The sequence below is a fragment of the Ovis canadensis genome, chromosome 8 (assembly GCF_042477335.2).
Source record: "Ovis canadensis isolate MfBH-ARS-UI-01 breed Bighorn chromosome 8, ARS-UI_OviCan_v2, whole genome shotgun sequence".
Taxonomy (NCBI): Eukaryota; Metazoa; Chordata; class Mammalia; order Artiodactyla; family Bovidae; genus Ovis; species Ovis canadensis.
The window spans coordinates 51300162-51326454 of record NC_091252.1 but is presented as its reverse complement, the minus strand read 5'-3'; the positions used below and the strand labels follow the sequence as shown (position 1 = coordinate 51326454).

General features: G+C 36.4%; 1 protein-coding gene across 5 annotated transcripts in view; it reads left to right on the top strand.

The window, feature by feature from the left end:
- UFL1 (UFM1 specific ligase 1) overlaps positions 1–26293 on the top strand; it is a 72422-nt gene that overhangs the window by 45791 nt on the left and 338 nt on the right. For 2 of the 5 annotated variants that reach the window (XM_069599243.1, XM_069599242.1), the window contains exons 8-19: positions 760–906; positions 2575–2750; positions 4063–4242; positions 5938–6058; positions 8317–8433; positions 11425–11542; positions 12624–12790; positions 12872–13002; positions 18259–18339; positions 18653–18738; positions 19235–19415; positions 20035–20572. In XM_069599243.1, coding sequence (XP_069455344.1) covers positions 760–906; positions 2575–2750; positions 4063–4242; positions 5938–6058; positions 8317–8433; positions 11425–11542; positions 12624–12790; positions 12872–13002; positions 18259–18339; positions 18653–18738; positions 19235–19415; positions 20035–20253 — 1724 coding nt within the window. In that variant the 3' untranslated portion in view covers positions 20254–20572. Of the gene's footprint in view, positions 1–759; positions 907–2574; positions 2751–4062; positions 4243–5937; positions 6059–8316; positions 8434–11424; positions 11543–12623; positions 12791–12871; positions 13003–18258; positions 18340–18652; positions 18739–19234; positions 19416–20034; positions 20573–20799; positions 21235–23665; positions 23870–26293 lie in introns of those variants that run through there. The other 3 variants (XR_011258811.1, XR_011258812.1, XR_011258813.1) reach the window with 3 other exon arrangements.

Below are 26293 nucleotides of genomic sequence, written 5' to 3'. Positions count from 1 at the left end.
AGGCTAAATTCCTGAATCATTTTGTCCCAGACATCTTTTGAATGCTCTTGTTGGTACACTTAGAAATAACTCCTTCCTATCTGCTTTATCTTTTTTTTAGGGGATTGATATTTAAAACAACAAAGTATGTAGTTAAATGTTACAGTTTAAATAAAAAGCGTAAATTTGGTGTCAGTGGCAGCACCAAGAAGGTGGCAGAGTTGAAGTTTACGCTCTCTGGGTTCATACCCATCCTCTTAACCATGCATTATACTTCTGTTATAGGTAGGGTTTAAATGTGTTGCTTCAGTTTAAACAGTGGAAGTATAATTTATAAAGATTTTCATGGCTTCATTTTACACTGTTGATTCTAATAGGATCCAGGTGTCTTGATATTCTAAATATGAGAATATTGAACTTGGTTATACCAGTGATTGTGTATTATCTATTCTGAAAGTGTATAGTCGTCTACTTTTAATCATGAGATAGATAATGGAATGTTTTTCCAAAATAACTCAGACTAAACAGTTCAACATTAATATTAATTAGTTTGCATTACAGTTCAGCATCTTTATCTAGTTGGCACATTTTCCTGAATTTATGACATGAGTATTCTCATAAATGGCAGGAAAGTTTTGTCTAAAATATAATGTCTTTAATTTAGTATGCAACTTGAATTTTAAATTGCTTTTTTTAAGGATAATAAATAAATAGTGAAATTGTAAAGTGTTTTTGAGATTTTTATCTGCTCTGTTTCTACTTGTTTGTTTTTCTTTTAAGCTGTTCTTGAAGAACTTGTTAATAATGGACGCTTACGAGGCACTGTGGTTGGTGGGAGACAGGATAAGGCAGTGTTTATCCCTGACATTTACTCCAGAACACAGAGTACTTGGGTGGATTCTTTTCTCAGGCAGAATGGCTATCTGGGTAATTTTTTTTTTTTTCTTTAAACGAAAAATCATTTCTAATGTTAAACACATTCTTAGAAAGACTGCATTAATCCTGGTAGTGAGTACACATGTACTTTACTATTGGCCAGCAGACTAGAGTGGTTCTCTTTGAATATGAAAGTAGTCACATTGAAGGTTTTTGTGTCATGCAACTGAGTTTAATTCCATAGTCACTGAACAGTTGTAATGTAGAAAGGCCAAAGCTGGTATTGATTGTTACCAGCCTTCTAGTAATGTGATACTATATATCAAATACTTCCAGTTCATTTTAATTCATAAAAAGTAATTGTTTTTATAACTTAATGAAGTTGCCTGGCTTACATAATCTTAGAAATAGTTTATTGGCTGTCAGTTTTATCATTTTTATTAGTTACCAGTATTTCAGAAACATTGAAGTTATACTCAATTCTGTTTCTGAGGTTCCATCATTTGGATGAAATACATTGATTGAATTTAATCATTAAAACAAGTAGTGCTGTGTGTGTGAATTAGACACTCAGTCATGTCTGACTCTTTGCTACCCCATGCACTGTAGACGACCAGGCTTCTCCTGGTCCATGGAATTCTCCAGGCAAGAATATTGGAGTGGGTTGCCATTCCCTTCTCCAGGGGAATCTTCCCTACCCAGAGATCAAATCCAGGTCTCCTGCATTGCAGGCAGATTCTTAACTGCCTGAGCCGCTAGAGAAACCCAAGAGATAAGTTACCTAAAAATAAGTAAACCTATAAGTCATTAGCGTTCAGTTTAAATGTGTGCTAGAATGAGTACTGGTTTGACTTAACATTTTCTTGACTTTCTATAATGTGCCTTTGCAGCCAAGAACTTGAATTAAAATTTTGTTGTAATTAATTTTCTTAAATATTATTATTTGAGGACAAAGAGAGGTTGGTAGCTATCTCCAGTAATGTTAATGGCTGCAAATTTAAGTTTTAAATATTTTACTTTTTACATACTAGTTCTTTTACTAGTATAAATTAGACTAGAGACTTGCTATCATCAGTTGTCTGATAAAACATTTGAAAAATAAATTCCATTCCTTTAGCTAACTGTGATAAGCAAAATTTCAATTTTTGTTTCTCTAATCATTACATTCCTTTATCCTCAGTTCTAATTTTATTGCCCTTTTTTCTTTTGTCCTCATGCTTCCCTTCGACTCCTCAGTTGGAGAGTAAAAGACAAAGCAGGATTAATGAAGTACTTGAACCAATTTATCTACAAATATGTTCAGTAATAAAAATTTGGGAGTGTAACATAGGGCCCCAGTGGCTCAGCAGTAAAGAATCTGCCTGCAGTGCAGGAGATGCAGCAGGGGCCAAGGGTTTGATCCCTGGGTTGGGAAGATGCCTTGGAGAAGGAAATGGCAACCCTCTCCAATATTCTTGCTTGAAAAATTCCATGGACAGAGAAGCCTGATGGGCACACTACAGTCCATGGGGTCTCAAAGAGTCGGACACAGCTGAGCACGCGTGCAAACACGGCACAAGGTAACATAACCAGGAAGGAGGCTGTGATATGTTTTATTCTTGAAAAATTCTATTAAAATACAATGCATTCCCAAAGAATAGATTTCGATAGAACTTACCATTTTGTAAGAATTCTAAGAGTGATTAACAATTCTATTCCAATCTTGTAATGCATTTCTAGAATTTGATGCTTTGTCCAGACTTGGAATCCCAGATGCTGTGAGCTACATAAAGAAAAGATACAAGACTACACAACTCTTGTTTTTGAAAGCAGCTTGTGTTGGCCAAGGACTTGTGGATCAGGTGGAAGCATCAGTAGAGGAAGCCATCAGCTCTGGAACATGGGTTGATATTGCAGTACGTTTTATCTTTTTCTTGTTAATTTTCCTTTAAGCCCAGAGCAGCTGGTATTTCACTAGTATATGACCATTTTAAGAATTAGGATACAGCTCTCAAAAGAGGAATACTTTCATGGTTGAGGGAGGGAGAGGGATATTAATGAAAATGATAATTTCAGGTAGTAGAAAGAGCTGAGAAGAAATGTATTTTGGAGGCAAGGATATCAAGAATTGAAGTTACGTTGTGAGTTTATGAGAGGAATGAGGCGTGACTTGTAGATTTAGGGCCTGATCAACGAAATGAAAAGTGGGTCCATGGTTAAGATGGGCGAACAGTGGGGAAGAGAAGATGGGAGCTGGGTTCTGGACACACCTGGAGGCACAAACCAAGTTGTTTTGAACAGGACATGTTTTTAGGTATGAGTTGAGGTAGGTTAGGGAAGCAGTAGGATATGTGATTTCAGAGTTCAGAGTGGTGATAAAATTAGAAATATGATTTGGGAGGTTGTTCAGCATATCAGTTCAGTTCAGTCCCTCAGTCGTGTCCCTTTGCGACCCCATGAATTGCAGCACGCCAAGCCTCCCTGTCCATCACCAACTCCTGGAGATCACTCAGACTCACGTCCATTGAGTCAGTGATGCCATCCAGCCATCTCATCCTCTGTCATCCCCTTCTCCTCCTGTCCCCAATCCCTCCCAGCATCAGAGTCTTTTCCAGTGAATCAGCTCTTTGCATGAGGTGGCCAAAGTACTGGAGTTTCAGCTTTGGCATCATTCCTTCCAAAGAAATCCCAGGGTTGATCTCCTTCAGAATGGACTGGTTGGATCTCCTTGCAGTCCAAGGGACTCTCAAGAGTCTTCTCCAACACCACAGTTCAAAAGCATCAATTCTTCGGCGCTCAGCCTTCTTCACAGTCCAACTCTCACATCCATATATGACCACAGGAAAAACCATAGCCTTGACTAGACGGACCTTTGTTGGCAAAGTAATGTCTCTGTTTTTAATATGCTATCTAGGTTGATCATAACTTTCCTTCCAAGGAGTATGTGTCTTAATTTCATGGCTGCAGTGATTTTGGAGCCCCCCAAAATAAAGTCTGACACTGTTTCCACTGTTTCCCCATCTATTTGCCATGAAGTGATGGGACCAGATGCCATGATCTTCGTTTTCTGAATGTTGAGCTTTAAGCCAACTTTTTCACTCTCCTCTATAGATGGTTCCAAAACCACTGAACTTAATGAGATCACTTAGGGAGGGCATATATATAACAAATGGTTGATCTGTATTATATTGCATTTATACTTTGTTTTCATTTTGTTTGTAATTCTAGCCTCTGCTACCCAGTTCCTTATCAGTTGAAGACGCTGCAATATTGCTTCAACATGTAATGAGAGCACTCAGCAAACAGGCTTCAGCTGTAGTCTTTAGCGATACTATTGTAGTCAGTGAAAAATTTATAAATGATTGTACAGATCTGTTCAGTGAACTGATGCACCAGAAAGCTGAAAAGGTATGCCAGATTTCCTTTCACCTACTGATTTAACAGTATTTTCACGTTATAGTCATCTGATGACTTTTGAAAATAAGGTAAGCAGTATACCCAAACTGAACACTGTGTCATACATTATTTTCCTTCAGTGCATCATTCCTTTTTATTTCCTCTCCTGGATTTGTTTTTCTCCTCCTTCATTCCCATCAGAATATAGAAGTTAGAACATAGGAAGCTGATTTTAGAAATCAAAATCTTATCAATGAAATTATACACTTATCACCTGAGAGTATTTGTCCAACATTAAAATCTGTAACAATGATACCGGTGGATTATATGCATAATATAGAGTATATCTATTTATCAATACACATTATATTTACTGTGTCTAGCAGAGCCTCATAATTTTACCTATTTAGTAGTTACCAGCCAGATAACTTACTGAGGAAAGAAATTGTTACCATCCAAATTGATTAGTTCCTCAGAACAACTACTGTGGAAGTGTTTAGAAGCAGAGGTCATACCATGTCTGCTTTAATGACTGCTGAATTCATGTTTCTGGTTAACAGCACCCCCATAATAAAGCCTGCTCACAAATAGGTAGAAAAAGCCCATTTATTATCTCAGACTGTTAATTCATGAGGGCCTATTAAGTATATAATTTTTGTTTATCTGTATTCCTTTTAAGCTCCTTAATAGTCTTAAAAATGACACAACTTTTCTCTATTTGGCCTGCAAACCAGCAGAGAGGAGTATAAAGTACACTGGACTGATGTCTGTAAACCTGAGTTCTAATTTCAGCTTGTTTACCCTGTAGGTGTTTGACTAATAGACCTCTAGTTCCCCCATCTTCAAAGAAAAGGATGATGCCTATTCTTACAAGGATAAATGTGAATTAAGGAAGTGTCTGATACATGTTAGCTACCAGTTAGTAAATGACTACATTATTATTTTCATTGTGACCTTTTACTAAACTGCAGTTTAACACTGTCTTTTTTCTTGTTTTCCTCCCTCCAACCACAAAAATAAATTTAGGGGAAAAAAAATTCCTTTGTTTGAACTGTCATTTCAAATAAAATGACACTCAAACAAAATGATATAACATTTCATTGAAAAACTGAAAAGGAAATATTTTCAACAAGAAAATGTTTTTCACTACAGATTTAGAACCATTTTCTGAACTTTGAAATAGTTCATTGTTTCTAACATAAATTTATAAAAAAGCTGAGATCAAGAATGAGTCCAGAGTGGGGAAAAGTTTACATGACTAAGTATGCAACTCATATGTGATCATTATTGTGGGAATGGAGATTCCATTATCTTTCTAGTAATCTCGGATGTCCAAGTGGTACTGGACCATGGGAATCTTGAAAAGAGAGGGAGAAAGGGTCAGCTGTTAGGCAGTGGCAAAATTAGCCAATAACATTTAAAGACGATTACATCCAGTACTGTGTGGCCAGTTAGTTGTTATGTGATCAGGCATAGGATTTCTCATTACCTGGTGATAAATACAAAAAGTCAAGGACAACAAGGAAGGAGATTGATTTGGGGCAAGGACTAACAATCTGAGTGGCAGCTGAGACAAAGCTCTATAATTCTTAGCAGTGAAACCAAACAAAAAACAATTAGAATATGAGTATATAAACAAGTTTTATTTTATGCATTTTGTAATATTTTGTATTTTTGCCTACAAAAAATAAGTATGTTTTATTTCAGGAAATGAAAAACAATCCTGTTCATTTAATCACTGAAGAAGATCTGAAACAAATCTCCATTTTAGAAAGCATTAATACAAGTAAAAAGGATAAGAAAGATGAACGAAGGAGGAAAGCAACAGGTAACAAATTATTAATAACATGGAAGATTCAAGATGAGTTTTTTATTCATTGCAGTGAACTTTGTATTGATCAGACCTTTAGGAATGCCTTTTATTTGTTTAATTCACCTGCTGATATTAACCACATCGTTTGCTAATGAACTGATAATAAAAATGAAAATTTTGATGGTTACTCTTTCATTTTGTGAGAATTAAGCTAATTTCATGACTTCCTGTTCCCATTGCTCTTTAATGTTCCAGCCCTGGTAGCTTTTTTTTTTTCTTTCTTGATTCTCAGACTTTGCAAGTTTATGTTCACTTCTACCTGGAATGGTCTCATGAATTCAAGTAACTGTTTCCTTCTTATCATCAAGAGCTCCCCTTGAAATGTCAGTTCCTTACAGAGGCCTCCCCAACCACTACCGAGAATAGTAGACAACACTGTCAGTCTCCATATATTATTCTCCTAGCTTTTTACATCACTTTTATCACTGTGATGTCTTTTATCATTTTGGAATCTTCTCCATCTCATTTATTATTGTTTCCCTAATACTTAGAGCACTCCTTGGCATATTTTAAGTGCTCCATAAGTATTTATTGAGTGAATGAATTTCCTGAGGGCCTGTTTTTATGTATTCTTTTAATTTAGAATCACTGGAAATTATCCTAGGTATCACTGGTATACTAGTAACTTGCATTGGGAAATTAACATGTATTTTCCATACTTTTTGTAGTATGAAAAATTTTATTAGTGTTATATCAAGGTTAAAGAAATTAGATATTCAATGTATTTAACCAATAAATACAGCTATACCGAACATGCATTATAAAAACTTTATTTGCTCTGGAAGTTCACTACTTCAAGATTATTTTTCTCTTCAGAATCTTTTTATACAGAATCAATAATGGTATTTTGAAATTTCTCTATTCTGGGAAAACTATATGGTAAATTACTGTAATCACAATTTTCATAGCAATGCATATTTTGTTAATTGAAGATTTAAATCCACTTAATCAGTTGGTTGTACTTATATAACTAGTCTGTTTTATATCCTTAAAAATTCAGGGTCATCTGGTGTTTTGTTCTGATACTGATGTTATAATAGTTTAATTACAGTTCATGGAATAATATCAAACATATTTACTGTAAGAAACTTATTACCAAATGTAAAAAACACATTCACTTTAAACTTTTATTTTGAAAGTTGTGTTTTTCTATCATAAAAGCAATAGAACTTATAGAATATGATGAAATCTAGGTGGCTCAGCTGATAAAGAATCTTCTTGCAATGTGGGAGGCGTGGGTTTGATCCCTGGGTTGGGAAGATCCCCTGGAGAAGGAAATGGCTACCCACTCCAGTATTCGGGCCTGGAGAATTCCATGGACTGTATAGTCCATGGGGCTGCAAAGAATCGGACACGACTGTGTGACTTTCAGTTCACTTTGACATTAAGAGAATTCTACTTAGAGTTTAGAAAAAAAATCTTTGTTTATATATATATATATATATATATATATCATTCTATTTTAAAAATGAATCTTTTATGAAGAAATATGTTTTCAATATTTTTCAATGTTATAATCCCGTTATTTTGTTGAATAGATATTTTAAATGTAGATATATAATAGAGAAATACCTCTAATTTATTGATAGTGTCTTAGTCTGTTTCTTGGTTTGTATTTTTTTAGTCTTTATTTAGCCAGTAGGTGATTGATATTTTTCCACTTAACCTATTTATGGTCAGTATTTATTGAGCACCTGTTATCTGTCCAGCATTGCCTTAACCCCAAGAATGAGAACATTAGTGAGAGAGGCTCCCTACTGTCAAGAAGTTCATTCTTTTTTAGGATGGTGGGAGAGTCAGCATGTCTCCTGCAAACCTGGGGAATAATCTTTCAATCAAGAAGACAAAACCAAATTTGTGAGGTACTGGAATAGGGGCTGTTAGTGAGGCTCTGGTAACAGAGATAAGCAACTTAGGATACTTTTGAGAAAGATAGAAGGAAGGTAAAGGGATAGCTTTGGCCAGGAAAAAGTCAAAGCTTCAGAAAATAGATGTTATTAGAGAGAGAACTGCATTTAGAGTAGATAGGCTATCTAAGTGAGTTGCTTTAATTCAAATATTTCCTTATTTATTTTTATTGTTTGAATTTTAGAAATATTTTAATAAACCACAACATTAAAAAGTGGCTAAAAGTTAAGTTTATGTGGCAATATAGTGTCATTATTTCTAAAAACAGTATTAGGTAATACTAACTAATGTCATTTTCCCACCAGAGGGCAGTGGAAGTGTGAGAGGAGGAGGTGGCAGCAATGCCAGAGAGTACAAAATTAAAAAAACCAAGAAGAAAGGAAGAAAAGATGATGACAGTGACGATGAGTCATCTCACACAGGTGTGTAGCTCATTTCGCTTCTCCTTTGTATGTGTGTGATTTTTTTTTTTAACTTTCTTAAGATGCATACAGTGAGGTGTCTGTGATTATGCAGGAAGTCCTTGCTTTGCAGAGTTTCAGTGGGCACAATTTCACAATTAAATAACACCAGTACCCCAGCAATGCAGTTCATACCTCAGTTACCAGGGTAGTGTACTGACTGAGTGATTGCATAAGGTACAGACTCTGCTGCTGGTTCCTTAGTCCATAGACCACATAAATAACAGATGTGCATCGTGATCCGTGACAGTCACATCGCTTATTTCCAGGTTTGTCAGAGACTGATCACTGTGCGTCTCTTACCTTGCTTTATGCACTGAAAACACAGCATGTAGTTGTGTTACCTCCTTGTCCCCCAGCGATAAATCCATGTGACATTTCACAAAAATGGATAATCAAAAGAGGAAATTGGCCAACCAAGATGAATGTGTGGCAAAGGAAAGTGATAACACTGGAAATATGGATCAAGAATAAGTGGAGCTGTAGAAGAAATACCTGACTGTGGGAACGTTGAAGTTGCCTCTGTTCAAGAAACTCCAGCTGTGCAGAGGAGCTTGGTAAAGGCACACTTGACGTGGATAAGCGAAGTGATTATGACAGAAGGATAAAGATGTCTTCAAGGCGTGAAGGAAGTGGCAGCCCACTCCGGTGTTCTTGCCTGGAGAATCCCAGGGATGGGGGAGCCTGGTGGGCTGCCGTCTCTGGGGTCGCACAGAGTTGGACACGACTGAAGCGACTTAGCAGCGGCAGCAGCAGCAGCAGCAGGGCGTGAAATTGACAGAAAAGCTTCACCTTAAAGGAATTCTCATAAGTGTTTCACAGTGTTGAGAGGGCAAAGAATAAAATGTTGGAAGCTGATTGAGAGTTATAAAGGGAATATGACAGCTTGCTCAGGCCTAGAAAAGATGCTTGCCCTGTATTTTAAGTTACAGGATGAGAAGAAGGTAAGCAGTGTTCAAATTATTATTGATTAGCTTTTTACAAAGAAAACATTTTCATTCTCAGTGTTTCTGATGCACTAAATTACAGTGTACTAAATTAAAATTATTAGTCTTATTTTCCATTTCCATATACATTCATAACCAGCAATTTAAATGTTTTCACAAATATTTTTAAAAGGTTACAGAACAATCATAAATTTTCCCATTGTTTATTAGAAACATTTTACAGTTACAGCTTGCATAGATTTTTATGGTCTCCCAGCTTCCATGCAAAGCAAATTAGAACATTTTATGAAAAGTGACTCTGAAAATTTAAGTTAAAAATAATTTTATCCATGTTTAATTTTTATGGTAATAACCTAATTGGTTGGTTGCTTCTATCTAAGCAGGGGAACTAGATATATGCATCTTTCTCTATCTAGACTTTAGTTAGTATTTGGTATGGTTAAGTTAGCAAGACACATCTTACTTTGCTTTTCTAAATGTATGATTTTTTTGTTTGTTTTAAAAATTAATGAAACTATGATACCTCCCCTTCTCCTTTTCCCCAGCACAAAGAGAAACTTGAAATGATGATTTGAGATTTTTTTTGTACCTCTTCCACAGAATTTATTATTTATTGGCTTGGGAAATATAACTATCAAGTGACAAGACTTCAGATGTTAATACACCACTACTTATAATAGAACAATTGCTTAAGATCCATCTAAAGTATTCTAAAATAAGTCAAAATAGGTACTGTTCTCAACATACATAAAGCAATATTAATTAACAGAAAATTATCTTAGAAACTGTGAACTCAACCCTTATTTTTCATTAGCATTAAAACTATTCTGTGTGAGTTCCTCAGAGGTTAAACAAGGAGTTAGTGAAGGGGCATTTAAGAAAATACTTCTCTAAAATCTGTAGTCCTAAGTAATTGAGGCATTGTGATACTCCTTTTGTGTATAGTTTAGTAGGAGAGGAGCTAGAAAAGAATTTTTTTTAAAAGCAGTTTCAGTGCTTTTGAAAAATTGTTTTGTTGTAATCTCAGAAATGGGGAATGCAGTTTGATTCTCAGCTAAAATACATGCTCAACTCTGTGTAAAAGATTACTGGAAGGAAACAATACAGTTTAATAACTAGTCAAATACCTACAGGAAGCAGACAGAAGTCACATACTATTTGATGTCAGAGAGCAGGAATGAATAGCAGAACTCAGGGGAAAAAAAGGATAGTACTTTCCTATCTATCCTAAAGCTACAAGTAGTAGCTGTACGTAGATGTTGATGCATACTGAAAATTGATTTTTGAGCTATTCTGTTATCTCTAAGGTTTTATTTTAGAGGCAGTAACCTAATTTAGCTGGCAATAATCACTTTTTTATACTTTATGGAAATATTGTTAGCTTTCTTTGCAACCCATACTTTTCCAAGTAAGTGAGTAGGCGTGACATTTCCTCAGTTAACAATTATTTCCATTACATACAAATTTTCCTTGGCATAGAATTATTTTTGTGAGAGCAAAAATAATTATGGCTGTAAAATTGTAGGTTTTTTTCATCCATGCCTGTTCAAAAAGACAGTTTTTAGCTTCATTCTACTAGAATTGTGGTTCATTTGATTATAAGGATGATTTGATTTTTAGTAAATATTTATAAAGAAGGACAGTCTGCTCCATATCCATTGTTCAACAAAAAAATTATCCTAAGATTTTAACAATCCACTTGATTGTTTTGATTTCCAGATATTTGCATCATCCAAATTAGATTAGGGGAAGAATCATCATTACTATTTTTGATTGACATGTAGAAAACAAATTAAAATATTATTACTTGAAATGCCACTATATTTGCTATTTTAACAGTGTTTTCATTGCTTATTTCTATTTGACATGGGCAATTTTGGTGACAAAAGTTAACATTAGAGACTTTATGATCAGCAATGAATAAATTACTATCTTATTAAATACATTATTTGCTTGTAGGTTGCTTATTTTTGTTGTTTTTTCCTGTGGCTCATTTTTATTATAGGAAAGAAGAAACCAGAGATTACTTTTATGTTCCAGGATGAGATTGAGGATTTTTTAAGAAAACACTTACAAGATGCCCCTGGGGAGTTTATTTCTGAGCTTGCAGAGTATTTAATAAAGCAAGTATATGTTTTTTGTTTTATGGTAGAAATTTAGTGAGTTATTAAAATTTTCACAACCTCATTGAAAACATATAATATTGGTGTTTTCAAAACTTCAAATTTAACAGTCACTGAATTCCAGATTTTGTTTGCTTATAGAAGTAGTTCTACAAATATTTAAGTGTGCTGGGCAAGGCAGTGCCAAAAATACAGGGCAGGAATGTGTAGGCAGTCTCTTCTCCTTCTCTCTTCCAGTCCCAGTTGGAAGAAAAACAACATTGCATGAAAAGTAACATCTACAATGAAAAGATTATTCTCTGTCAAACAGAAGATAAACAGTGCACTTTTAGAGAGAAAATAAAGTAACAAACTGCCCTCAGAGAGAATAAATTTAGACAGCACTACCTTGTAAATGAGCCAGGCTAAATTTATTTTTATACAGAAATAAATTGTATGTAACGACTATCCCTAACTACCATGAAGTTTTCCCACAAGTTAGTCTGTGTGTATAAGCTTCTCTAAATGCAATCCAGGAGCCCAGTGTATCTAACTTTTTGAATTTAGAAATAGAGCTTTTGTAGTCAATTCTTAAAAATTTTAAATGAATGCTCTTGTGCATAAATACGTTACATTGTTATATTTTTCATATATGAAAAGTCGAAATAGTTACTATTAACTATTTGCCACTACATTTTAAAAGTCTATTCTGTGTTTAGCATAAGGATTTTTTAAAATATGGATCTTTTTATAGTACTTTAGAAATTGAGAGTTTAAGTTATAACTTATTATTCCTGAGGATGGGAAACATTTATAATCTGCTGTATTTATAATCTGCTCTGAACTGAATTTGAACTGAAGCTTTTGTTAAAACCGTTTTTCTTATTGTCTTTAGTGCAATAAATTTGATTATAACTTCAAATTAATTATTCTCAATTTTAATTTCTGGAATTAGAGGAAAAATTCTTGTGAACCATTCTCCAAATCTTATTTTTTTAAAAATAGAGATCTTTTTAAAGCCTTATTTCCATAGAAGCAAAATTTCCTATCGACATAAACCCAGTGCATTTTAATGAATTAAATATATTTATCTTATTCATAGACCTTTAAATAAAACTTACCTCGAGGTGGTACATTCAGTTTACATGTCTTCAACTTCTTCGGCCTCTGGAACTGGTAGAAAGCGCACGATCAAGGACTTGCAAGAAGAGGTTTCAAACCTTTACAATAATATTCGATTATTTGAAAAAGGGATGAAGTTCTTTACAGGTATTGTACTTAATAGTGTGTTTTCATTGATTCTCAGTTGTTCTCAGACATTCGTTTTAATAAAGCATCTTTATTTTCCAGATGATACCCAGGCTGCTCTTACCAAACACTTGCTGAAAACAGTGTGTACTGATATCACTAATCTCATTTTCAACTTCTTAGCTTCGGACTTAATGATGGCAGTAGATGATCCTGCAACCATTACCAGTGAAGTAAGTTAGTGTTTTTCTTGCCACTCTTGATGTGTTTTGCTTTGAAGTCCAGGCACATTTTTTCTCACATCCTAAAAGGAAAATGAAATTCAGGAAGGAGTTTTTAGAAATCTGTCAGATTTTTAGTTCAGGTTTAGTACACTGTATATACAGTTGCTACCAGGACTGGAAATATAACCAGTCTATTAACAGTAATAATAAAAGGAAATACTAGTCATTGTGTCTGAAAATGCCTCTAATAAATATGATAACATGCATGCTTGGCCGTCTACTTCCTGTTAGCGTATAGAAAGTAACAGGAGAACATCACCTCTTTTAAAAAAGATAAATACGTTATTGGGCTTCCCAGGTGGCACAGTGGCAAAGAATCCATCCAGGATACACAGGTTCAATCCCATGGACAGAGAAGCATGGTGGTCTACATGCAGTCCAGTTCAATTCAGTTCAGTCACGTTCAACTCTTTGTGAACCCATGAATCGCAGCATACCAGGCCTTCCTGTCCATCACCAACTCCCAGAGTTTACTCAAACTCATGTCCATCAAGTCAGTGATGCCATCCAACCATCTCATCCTCTGTCGTCCCCTTCTCCTCCTGCCCCCAATCCCTCCCAGCATCGGGGTCTTTGCCAGTGAGTCAACTCTTTGTATGAGGTGGCCAAAATATAGGAGTTTCAGCTTCAGCATCAGTCCTTCCAATGAATACCCAGGGCTGATCTCCTTTAGAATGGACTGGTTGGATCTCCTTGCAGTCCAAGGGTCTCTCAAGAGTCTTCTCCAACACCACAGTTCAAAAGCATCAATTCTTCAGAGCTCAGCTTTCTTCACAGTCCAACTCTCACATCCATACGTGACTACTGGAAAAACCATAGCCTTGACTAGGCGGACCTTTGTCAGCAAAGTAATGTCTCTGCTTTTCAATATGCTGTCTAGGTTGGTCATAACTTTCCTTCCAAGGAGTAAGCGTCTTTTAATTTCATGGCTGCAGTCACCATCTGCAGTGATTTTGGAGCCCCCAAAAATAAAGTCTGACACTGTTTCCACTGTTTCCCCATCTATTTCCCATGAAGTGATGGGACCAGATGGCATGATCTTCGTTTTCTGAATGTTGAGCTTTAAGCCAACTTCTTTACTCTCCTCTCTCACTTTCATCAAGAGGCTTTTTAGTTCCTCTTCACTTTCTGCCATAAGGGTGGTGGTATCTGCATATCTTTGGTTATTGATATTTCTCCTGGCAGTCTTGATTCCAGCTTGTGCTTTATCCAGCCCAGCATTTCTCATGATGTACTCTGCATAGAAGTTAAATAAGCAGGGTGACAATATACAGCCTTGATATACTCCTTTTCCTATTTGGAACCAGTCTGTTGTTCCATGTCCAGTTCTAACTGTTGCTTCCTGACCTGTATAGAGGTTTCTCAAGAGGCAGGTCAGGTGGTCTGGTATTCCCATCTCTTTCAGAATTTTCCAGAGTTTCTTGTGATCCACAGAGTCAAGGCTTTGGCATATTCAATAAAGCAGAAATGATGTTTTTCTCTTGCTTTTTCGATGACCCAGTGGATGTCGGCAATTTGATCTCTGGTCCCTCTGCATTTTCTAAAGCCAGATTGAACGTCTGGAAGTTCACGGTTCACGTATTGCTGAAGCCTGGCTTGGAGAATTTTGAGCATTACTTTACTAGCGTGTGAAATGAGTGCAATTGTGCAGTAGTTTGAGCATTCTTTGGCATTGCCTTTCTTTGGGATTGGAATGAAAACTGACCTTTTCCAGTCCTGTCGCCACTGCTGAGTTTTCCAAATTTGTTGGCATATTGAGTACAGCACTTTCACAGCATCATCTTTCAGGATTTGAAATAGTGCCACTGGAATTCCATCACCTCCACTAGCTATGTTCATAGTGATGCTTTCTAAGGCCCACTTGACTTCACCTCCAGGATGTCTGGCTCTAGGCGAGTGATCACACCATCGTGATTATCTGAGTCGTGAAGACCTTTTTTGTACAGTTCTTCTGTGTATTCTTGCCACATCCTTTTAATATCTTCTGCTTCTGTTAGGTCCATACCATTTCTGTCCTTTATCGAGCCCATCTTTGCATGAAATGTTCCCTTGGTATCTCTAATATTCTTGAAGAAATCTCTAGTCTTTCCCATTCTGTTGTTTTCCTCCATTTCTTTCCATTGATCACTGAGGAAGGCTTTCTTATCTCTCCTTGCTATTCTTTGGAACTCTGCATTCAGATGTTTATATCTTTCCTTTTCTCCTTTGCTTTCGCTTCTCCTCTTTTCACAGGTATTTGTAAGGCCTCCTCAGCCATTTTGCTTTTTTGCATTTCTTTTTCTTGGGGATGGTCTTGATCCTTGTCTCCTGTTCAATGTCACGAACCTCTGTCCATAGTTCATCAGGCACTCTGTCTATCAGATCTAGTCCCTTAAATCTATTTCTCACTTCTACTGTATAATCATAAGTGATTTGATTTAGGTCATACCTGAATGGTCTAGTGGTTTTTTCTACTTTCTTCAATTTAAGTCTGAATTTGGCCCATGCAGTCCAGGGGGCCACAAAGAGTTGGACTTGACTAAGCATGCATACACAAATAAGCTCTGTAGTATACAAAATCTTCTTTTAAGCTCATCAGATGACCCAGATTGGATTTAATTTCACCAGATAACCTTTCAGAGAATGAAGGTGACTATCCAAAGAGGTAGGATAGATAGGGAGAAGAGGTGTCTGTCACAGAGACTAGAAGTAAAGCAGCTGAAATATTAACAAGTCCTTAGAGGTCTAGGCTAGCACAACAGTTTAGAATCCCATGAGACAGCCAGAACAAGGTGGGGAGAGGGTGAAGAGTAATGTTTAGTTATTTTGAAATCAGGTTTTATTTCCTCCTAATTGTTGCTGTGTCAGCCCCTCTTTCCTGTTGAGTTGCACATCCCTTATCAGAGTTCTGACCAGATTCTATAACTTTGCAGTTATTTTCATTTTGTGACACTGTATCATTTATTTAGACTGGCTCCAGTTCATTTTCTTAAGTTCTAATCTCAAATTCAAAGCTCCTCTCTTCCCTTCTTGCGGTGTAAGGTGGAGCTATGGCTCCCATTTGCCTAGAGGAAGAAAAGTATGGTCTGCCCCATCCTCCTCTCCTTCCACACTCTGAAGTGAAGTGAAGTGAAGTCGCTCAGTCATGTCCGAATCTTTGTGACCCGATGGACTGTACCCTACCAGGCTCCTCCCTCCATGGGATTCTCCATGCGAGAGTACTGAAGTGGGTTGCCATTTCCTTCTCCAGGGGAATCTTCCCAACCCAGAGCTCGAACCCAGGTCTCCTGCATTCCAGGCAGACGCTTTAACCTCTGAGCCACCCTAGATTCACTTAAAGTTGGAGATTAGAAAGAATGAAAGAGGCAAAAGTGCCTTTATGAGACTGACTGCATATCACTGGCATCGATCCAGTTCAGACTAAATCAGCCTCATGCCTGTGGCCTCTCCTGATGTGACATTTGTCACGTAAGTGAGATAGGCAGTTTGGGGGAAATGTTATTATCATGCAACTCCTCCTCATATCAAGGACTCTCCCTAAACCTCCAAACAGAGCTCCATTTATCTCTTCCTCCTACCCTAGAAAGGCACTGTGTCCCTTTCATTCTTCAGCTTGAACAGTGAGTGCCAGCTATGTGGACTGTTTCATGTACCTGCCTGCATGCCAGCCTCCACTGTGGGAAACAAATGAGTTCTGTCCCATGCCCTTCAAGGGCCGCAGGAAGATTTGTATAACATGGAGGGCAGGAGTCAGTAGGTTGTCCAGTCTTCCAAGACACTGTAATCCTAGAGCCTGCTGCCCACACCATTCCAGTAAGACCTCCTCTAGAACTTTTGCACTAGGAGGAGCCATAAGACTGTCCACAAATGCCATCAAACTTTACAAAGCACATCTGGGGCAGAGTGCAGTAAAGTGCCACACACCAGACAGTATAGCATCCATCTATCCATGGCTCAAGTCCCCTCACTTATAGATATGCTTGATCTTTATGAGTGGGGCTCCCTCATCTGGCCTTAGGGAAGAATACTCTTCCCACCACAATGGAAAAGATAAGGAGCAGCCTCTTACCCCAAATTCTCTTCTTGCAAGATGAACGGTGGGTATGTGCTCATTCACTCACAAGCTCTCTGATCCTCCTCTTTTACTGCAGGCACAAATGGGATGAATGCGGGCTGCATCTAGCCTCTTTGGCTGGCTGTTGACTAGTGTTCTGATGTTAAAGTATTTTAGTGTACTTTATCCCGAGTTTGCAGTCTGAAATTTAAGAACGATACACATTTTTTGTTTTGCTTTGTTTTAACGTATATTCAGTTCAGTTCAGTCACTCAGTCGTGTCCGACTTTGTGATCCCATGGACTGCAGCACCCCAGGCCTCCCTGTCCATCACCAACTCCTGGAGTTTACTCAAACTCATGTCCATCAAGTCAGTGATGCCATCCAACCATCCCATCCTCTGTCATCCACTTCTCCTCCTGCCTTCAGTCTTTCCCAGCATCAGGGTCTTTTCAAATGAGTCAACTCTTCGCATCAGGTGGCCAAAGTACTGGAGTTTCATCTTCAACATCAGCCCTTCCAGTGAACATTCAGGACTGATTTCCTTTAGGATGGACTGGTTGGATCTCCTTGCAGTCCAAGGCACTCTCAAGAGTCTTCTCCAACATCACAATTCAAAAGCATCAATTCTTCAGAGCTCAGCTTTCTTGACAGTACAACTCTCACATCCATCCATGACCAGTGGAAAAACCATAGCCTTGACTAGACGGATCTTTGTTAGCAAAGTAATGTCTCTGCTTTTGAATATGCTGCCTAGGTTGGTCATAACTTTCCTTCCAGGGAGTAAGCGTCTTTTTATTTCATGGCTGTAGTCACCATCTGCAGTGACTTTGGAGCCCCACAAAATAAAGTCTGACACTGTTTCCACTGTTTCCCCATCTATTTGCCATGAAGTGATGGGACCAGATGCCATAATCTTTGTTTTCTGAATGTTGAGCCTTAAGCCAACTTTTTCACTCTCTTCTTTCACTTTCATGAAGAGGCTTTTTAGTTCTTCTTTGCTTTCTGCCATAAGGGTGGTGTCATCTGCATATCTGAAGTTATTGATATTTCTCCCAGCAATCTTGATTCCAACTTGTGCTTCATCCAGCCCAGCGTTTCTCATGATGTACTCTGTAGCTTTGACATGTAGTGCATATACAATCTCAAAGGATTTTTTTTTTTCCCTATAGGTAAGAAAAAAAATTCTAAGTAAATTATCAGAAGAAACAAAAGTGCCTCTCACAAAACTCCACAACTCTCTGAATGAAAAGGTAAATAAAGCTTTACTGTATTTAGATATTTGAACTAGAATTTGTGATATTTGAATAGATTTTTATCAAAATAGCTGAAAACTAAGTTTAAAACTATTAATTTACACTCAGGACATCCCTTTTGAGGGTGAAGAGAGAAACGAAGCTGGGGACACTTTACTGTCTAGTCCTAAATCACAGTTTCAAAACTAATGACAAAATGACCTTTTTAAAAATTGTATTTGGGGCATAAAATTATAAAACAGTATTAAATGACTACTTTTCTTTAGGCGACTGTTTATAAAAGTAAATAATGGTTTAAACACCTTTCCAGAGCATAGAAGACTTTCTTGCTTGTCTGGATTCTGCAGCAGAAGCTTGTGATATTATGTTGAAGAAGGGAGACAAAAAAAGAGAAAGGTAACACTGAATTAATGTCTGAAATTGGAGTCTGTCTGAATCCTGCAAAGAGAACTGTTGTATCTAAATGGCTGTAGACCTTCAAACATAGTCAGTCTTCATATCCTTAAGTATCCCTCTCTGACCCAATGGAATAAGGTATCAGAGTTCTTAATCCCATAGCTGATCAAGCCTAGGAATTAATAATTCTTACTAGCCTTAAGACCTTCTTTATAGGAAGCCTTATTTAAACCGGTGCACTTCTGTTTGATACCCAACAATTCAAAATAAAAAGCATACTTTGAGAATCTCTGATGTGTAGTTTTTCTATCTATATAGTTTTTCTATCATTTTTTAGCATATTAGTTTATCAGTGCTGTTCAGAACTGTGTCTGTTGCATAAATGGTCCCTTAAATTGTTTATGAAACCTAAAAATGAATACAGAAGGGAAGAACTGAAATTGGTGAGAACTTGTTAGAATATGATAACATGCTTGTGTTACTTTCTTTTGTCTAGGCAGGTACTATTTCAGCATCGACAAGCACTGGTTGAACAGCTAAAAGTCACAGAAGACCCTGCTCTTATCCTGCATCTCACGTCGGTTCTGTTGTTTCAGTTCTCAACCCATAGCATGCTCCATGCACCTGGAAGATGTGTCCCCCAGATCATTGCTTTTCTGAATAGTAAAATTCCAGAGGTATTATATTTTCAGTGTACTTGAAACTTTTAAAACTTTCAGATTCTGAATATTTTGAGTGTATTAACATCATGTTTCTGCTTCCTAGAGTGGGAACAGTGAAGGAGGAGATCGATTTTTAAAACTCAGTCTAGTTCAGGAATGTTTCAGGATCCTTTAAGATCTATAGTAAAGAATATTCTGAATTTAGAAATTAAGCTTTTGGAAGTGATATAATAATGCTCAGTCTTCCATTTCAGTTTATGCAGGTTTAACCTGTCCTTCAAGGATCAGCTCAAAAAGTCCTACCCAACACCAATTCTTCTGAGGGACTTCTCAGCTAGAAGTAAACTGGCTTCTTTGAATTTTCATGTCACTTTATCTTTGGTGATAGAACCCAGCTCAGTCAACTTACATTAAAATTATCTGTATTCGTGTTTTATCTCCCCCAATCTAACCTCCTTGAGAGCAAGGAACCTCCTTGAGAGCAAGGACCTTGCTAGATTCAGCCTTCTACTTCTGTGACCAGTAATTTGTAAAGATGAAGACCTGCAGTGTATAATGGTTGAATAAATCTTACTTTGTCCCACAGAAAATTAAACCATGTTCGTTAACTTTCCTCTCCTTTCTCTTTTCACAGGATCAACATACTCTTTTAGTAAAGTATCAAGGTTTGGTGGTAAAGCATTTAGTCAGTCAAAATAAGAAGACTGGGCAGGGAGAAGATCCCTTGAGTGATGAATTAGACAAAGAACAAGAGGATATCATCAATACAACTCGTAAAGAACTTCAGGAGCTTTCCTCATCCATTAAAGACCTTGTTCTCAAATCGAGAAAGTCATCAGTGACAGAAGAGTGATGATTTTAATTTACTTAATGTTGTCACACAGTAAATATTTTTTCCCCCAAAGTTAAAGGTGAGTGGTTACCAAAAAAAAAAAACAAACCCTCATTTCACAGTCCAGAATCCCCTCAATAGCACCTCCCACCACCCACAATTCAGTTAAAACAGTAGCATTGTATTCATTGTAAGTTAAAAAAATGTAAGTTTTGTAAATTGGGCTCTCCATGGAAGGTTTCTTTTTCACATTATTCTAAAAATTATACATTTCAAGTTTATTTTCTTCATATAAGCTGAATGAAAAATAAATTTTCTGATATCTTTTATCTCCAGGAAAGGACTCATTTGTTGTGTTACTAGATTTCAGGTGACATGTGTAAATATAATTTACATAGAAACTCAAAATGTGGTGTTTTTTAAAGAAAGGGAAAACCTTTGGTATCAAAATGAAAATAAGTGTATTTTTCTTTAAAATTAATAGAGAATGCTTCAAACGTAAAATACAGAAGTTTGCCAGCTATTGTTTTTGTTTTATTACTAAGCCCTTGCTCTTATTCCTGGCAGATGGAGGGCCTCTCATTTCCCCCACAAGAGTGAACTTCTCTGCGTCTGGGGGCTTCAGGGATGTGTTTACAGATATAGAAGAATACCTGAGAGCCCCATGCATTTCTGTGCTCTACTTACAGGTGTTAAATCACATTTACTAAAAATGTACTACAAATAGTTTTCTGTAACCCAGTTTCTGAATTTCATTTTTCGTATCAGTAGACACTGTCACCTAATACTTTGTTGTAGGGGATCTATAATGCATTTAAATCATTGGAACTTTTTTTCAAAAATAGAAACTTAAGAAATAGGTATTCTTAATTTGTAAAGATTAGCAATTAAAAGACAAATAATTCCATGGAATAATAATTTTAATCAAATGAGTTTTAAGCAACAACTTACTGTATATAAAAAAGGAATTTAACTAATTAAAATAGTAAATTAAATCTCAAATATTTTAAAAAATACTATTTTATATTATTCCTTATATGGCATTTAAGACGATGTTTTAAAATGTTTGAATACAAAGATTAGTCTACCTCTACCCTAATTCTAGACAAAGTATTAACATTGGTTGAAAGAAGTTAATTTGGTAAGCAATGTCAAAGTTGATAGGAATATTACAAATTTTAAAGTATTTTCCATTGGTAATTTTCTATTAATGTATTTTCATAAGGGCAAAGGAAGAAAATGACAAATTTTCTGTGACCACAAACTCCACTTAGTCATGTTGATTCAGCTTCCAGAACATACCCAACCTAATTTTTTATTCAGTGCTTGTTTAAGGATCTTATTACTTAGGTTTCAAGAGATACCAAAGTAATCCACATTTAAGTCAAAGTATCAGACAATGAAACAAAAAGCCATTCTTACTTTGTTGCATTACACGTTCATTAAATTATTTTCTTTTATCAAAATGGTTATTTTTCCACAGTAAATAAGCAGTTTTTATTATTTTTGTAAATAAAATTACTTAGCTGATTTTATATGTAAAAATTAATTTCATTAATAAAATAAAAAATGTTTACTGTGCTCTTAATGGGCAGATTTAAGAATGTTATTTAGAATAAAGTTCTCTTTCTATTAAATTTTATGTACTTTGAATCTATTATCTTAATTACTAGGATTGATGTATATGTGTATTTACATTTTAAAATTATTATTCTGAATATTTTTAGAGGATTTTATTATGTTTGTACACAAAAATAGTTCCATAGTCCTCTGTGTCTTTCATTTCTTGCAAGTTTGCCATTCATGAACCATTTCACCTTAATAAATCATTTTCAGTTACCTGGATTTCAGCAAATGTATAGCTAAACTTTTATCTGCTGTTAGTACTTCTTACTGTTGCACATAATGGCAGGGATATTTGAATAATATGCTCAGGTATTTATATATGTTCTATCTCCAGACCATTTGTTTTTGAATAGTCAAAGGAAACTCATTTCTGACCATCAAAAAGAGTCAGTGAACAGTGGCATATCTTAACCAAAAATCAGTGTATTTCCCAAAAAGACCTTAACACAAAATTAGAAAAATAAATGTTGAAGTGGCTTAGCCTGAATGTAGACCCATCTTGAACTTTTTGGAGAATGTACTTTAGTCAGACCATGAAGCACCAAGGGTGAAGTCAAAGTGCAGCTGTAATTTGAAGTAGTGTGTCTGTAGAGTGAAAAGAAACAGTTCATTCCTTCCTCAGAAATGCCACTTGACCCACAGCCAAATGGGATTTTTTTTCTATCAAGAACTAACTTCTGTGAGTTAAGTAGGGGTGGGGACAATGGAAGTTTCACTGTCTTTGACTAATACCAATGAAGCTTTGACCCAAGTGTACATAGTATATAAGGAAAATGAAAGAAACAGATTTATAAATTCTGGCATGTAGATTTTCCACAAAATCTGAGAGCACTATTAAAGTTATGGCTATTAAAACAGCCTACAGATTCACTCAAGTTGCTCCCCTATGAAGGCCACACTACACAAACAGGAGAATAAATAGAACCCAGGACCCCACAGCATTGGAAGAAAAAGAAATAAAAGGAGTTCAAATTAGAAAAGAAGTAAAACTGTGCCTATTTGCAGATGACATGATACTATACATAGAAAATCCTGAGGATACTACCAGAAAACTACTAGGGCTCACCAATGAATTTAGTCAAGTTGCAGGATACAAAATAAATATACAGAAATCTATTACATTTCTATACACTAACAGTGAAATTTTAGAAATAAGGAAACCCATATAAAGAATAGGATACCGAGAAATAAACTTAACTGCAAAAGACCTGTACTCAGAAAACTCAGATGCTGATAAAAAAAAAACTGAAGCCCACACAAACAGATGGAAAGACATTACCATGTGCTTGGATTAAAAGAATCAATATTGTTAAAATAACCATACTACTCAAGGCATTTTACAGATTCATTGCAATCCCTATCAAATTACCAATTGTATTTTTCACAGAACTGGAACAAAAAAAAATTGTTAATTGCATGTCAACACAAAAGACCTCAAATAGCCAAAACAGTTTCGAGAAAGACCTGGAAGAATTCTGCTCCCGACTTAAGAATATGATACTGACACAAAAACAGACACACAGATCAGTGAAACAGAATCGAATCTAGAAATAAGCCCATGTGTTTAAGGTCAATTATCTACAGAAAAAGAAGGAAAAAATATACAGTGGAAAAAAGACAGTCTCTTCCATAAGTGGACAGCTGCATGTTAAAGAATGAAATTACAATGTTCTCTAACGCATATTAAAAAAGTAGACTCAATAGAGTTAAAGACCTAAATGTAAGACTGGATGCTATAAAATTTAGAGAGGAAAACATACAGAAAACTCCTTTACATAAATGGTAACTTTTTTGATTTATCTCCTAGAGTAATGTAAAGAAAAACAGAAGTTTTAAAATGGGACCTAGTTAAACTTAAGAGCATTGCACAGCAAGAGAAACCACAAAGAAAATGGAAAGACAACCCTCAAAAGGTAGAATGTATTTACAAATGATGTGACTGATAAGGAATTCATTTCCAAATATACAAACAGCTCATACAACTCAATAACAAAAAAAGCAATAAAAAAAATGGGCAATACATCTACATAGACATTTCTCCAAAGAAAACATAGATAGTCAATGGATATTTGAAAAGATGCTCAATATCTTAATTATTAGAAAAATGCAAATCAAAACTACAGTGAGGTGTATCACCATACAATGGTCAGAATGGCCAACAAAAAGTTTATAAACAATGCTCAAGAGGGTATGGAGAAAAAGAAAACCACCTACACTGTTTGTGGGGATATAAATTGGTGCAGCCACTATTGAGCACAGTATGGAGGTTTCTTAAATACTAAAGATGGAGTTGCCATATGATCTAGCAGTCCGCTCCTGGGCACATACCCTGAAAAGATAAAAACTCTAATTTGAAAGGAGACATGCACCCCAGTGTTCACAACAGCACTACTTAACAGTAGCCAGGACATAAAAGCAGCCTGTAAGTGTCCATCAAAAGATAGACGGAAAGAGAAGATGGGGCATATATATTATACATAAAGAGATATATAGTATATTGGGCTTCCCTTGTGGCTCAGCTGGTAAAGAATCCACCTGCAATGCGGGAGACCTGGGTTCGATCCCTGGGTCGGGAAGATCCCCTGGAGAAAGGAAAGGCTACCCACTCCAATATTCTGGCCTGGAGAATTCCATGGCCTGTGTAGTCCATGGGGTTGCAAAGAGTCAGACACGACCGAGCAACTTTCACTTTTCCTATGGTATATTACTCAGCCATTAAAAAAGAGTGAAATAATGCCATTTGCAACAACACGGATGGACCTAGAGTTTCATACTAATTGAATCAAGTCAGACACGGTATCACATAGAATCTAGAAAATGCATGTGTACTATGTCACGTCAGTCGTGTCTGACTCTTTGTGAACCTATGGACTGTAGCCCTCTAGGCTCCTCTGTCCATGGGATACTCCAGGCATGAATACTGAAGTGTGTTGCCATTTCCTCCAGGGAATCTTCCCAACCCAGGGATCAAACCCGAGTCTCATGTCTCCTGAATTGGCAGTTGGGTTCTTTACCACTAGCACCACCCAGGAAGCCCATATAAGTGAACTTATTTACAAAACCGAAATAGACTCACAGACATAGAAAACAAACTCATGGTTACCAGAGGGGATAGCAGTGGGTAGAGGGGAGATAAGTTAGGAATTTCAGATAAAATAGAAATAAGGACCTACTGTATAGCATAGGAAACTATTCAATACCTGATAATAACCAACAATGGGGGGAAATCTGAAAAATATATATGTATATATTTGTGTGTGCATGTGTTTTAGTGTTAGTCGCTCAGTTGTGTCCAACTATTTGTGACCCCATGGACTGTGTAGCCTGCCAGGCTTCTCTGCCCATGAGATTTTCCAGGCAAGGATACTGGAGTGGGTTGCCATTTCCTTCTCCAGGGGATCTTGCTGACCCAGGGATCGAACCCGGGTTTCTTGCATTGTAGGCCGATTCTGTACCATCTGAGCCACCAGGGAAGTATCTGTGTGTGTATGTGTACACATATAATATGTATTTGTGTATATATATACATATATATAGCATTAAAAAGTCACTTTGCTATATATCTGAAACATGGTAAATCAACTATAAATAAATTTTAAAAAAAGAACCCAGGTCAGACTTTTTCCAAATCGTTAAGAAAGAAAGCCTGACTTTTGGGTCTTCAAAAACTGTTTATTCCATTTACATCACACACAAAAAGAAGGAACTACTACATTAAACAGGTATTAAATTTTTTAAAGTTCCCAGTGTTGTGTTTTATCTGTGTTACCAGGCTTGTCTCTATTTGCACTTCTGTTCCTCTTCAACGATTAGTAGTAAGACTTAACCTGGATGTATGTTTGAAGAGCAGGAAGGAAGGGATTATACTGGGGTGTGATGGAGGAAAGGGAGGACATGGTGAGTTTCAATCCTTGGCTCAATAATCTCCTGGATCCTGTAAGACAACTAAGTACAAAGAATAATAATACAAATCTTAAAAATTTTGTGTCTTGCTTTCAAGGTGATGGCAAGAATCAACAGTTACAGTTCAATACAGTGTTTGGAGAGCAGCAAGCAGAGGATGTAATGGGAGAAGAAAGTCAAACTGTATTGCACTGCAGGGAGGGGAACTGAACCAGCTGGAGGTGACTCTTGAGAAAAGTAGGACTAGCCTGGTAAGGGCATCTCTGGGCAGAGAAAAGGAGATTCCAGACTACTAAGATAATATGAAGCGAGAAATTTTGGAATTCCTAAAGTATGAGAAATATGAAAAATGATTTGGGAAGTAGTGTAAGATGAAGCTGGAGAGACTAGAGGAGGAGGAATCACAAAATGGCTTACATGCTAAGCTGAGAAGTTAGCCATTCTCCTAAAAGCAAGAGGTTGCCTTTAAAGATGAACCAGGGAAGCGAGGTGATTGTCTTTTAAAAGGATCATCCATTCTGAAAGGCAGTTT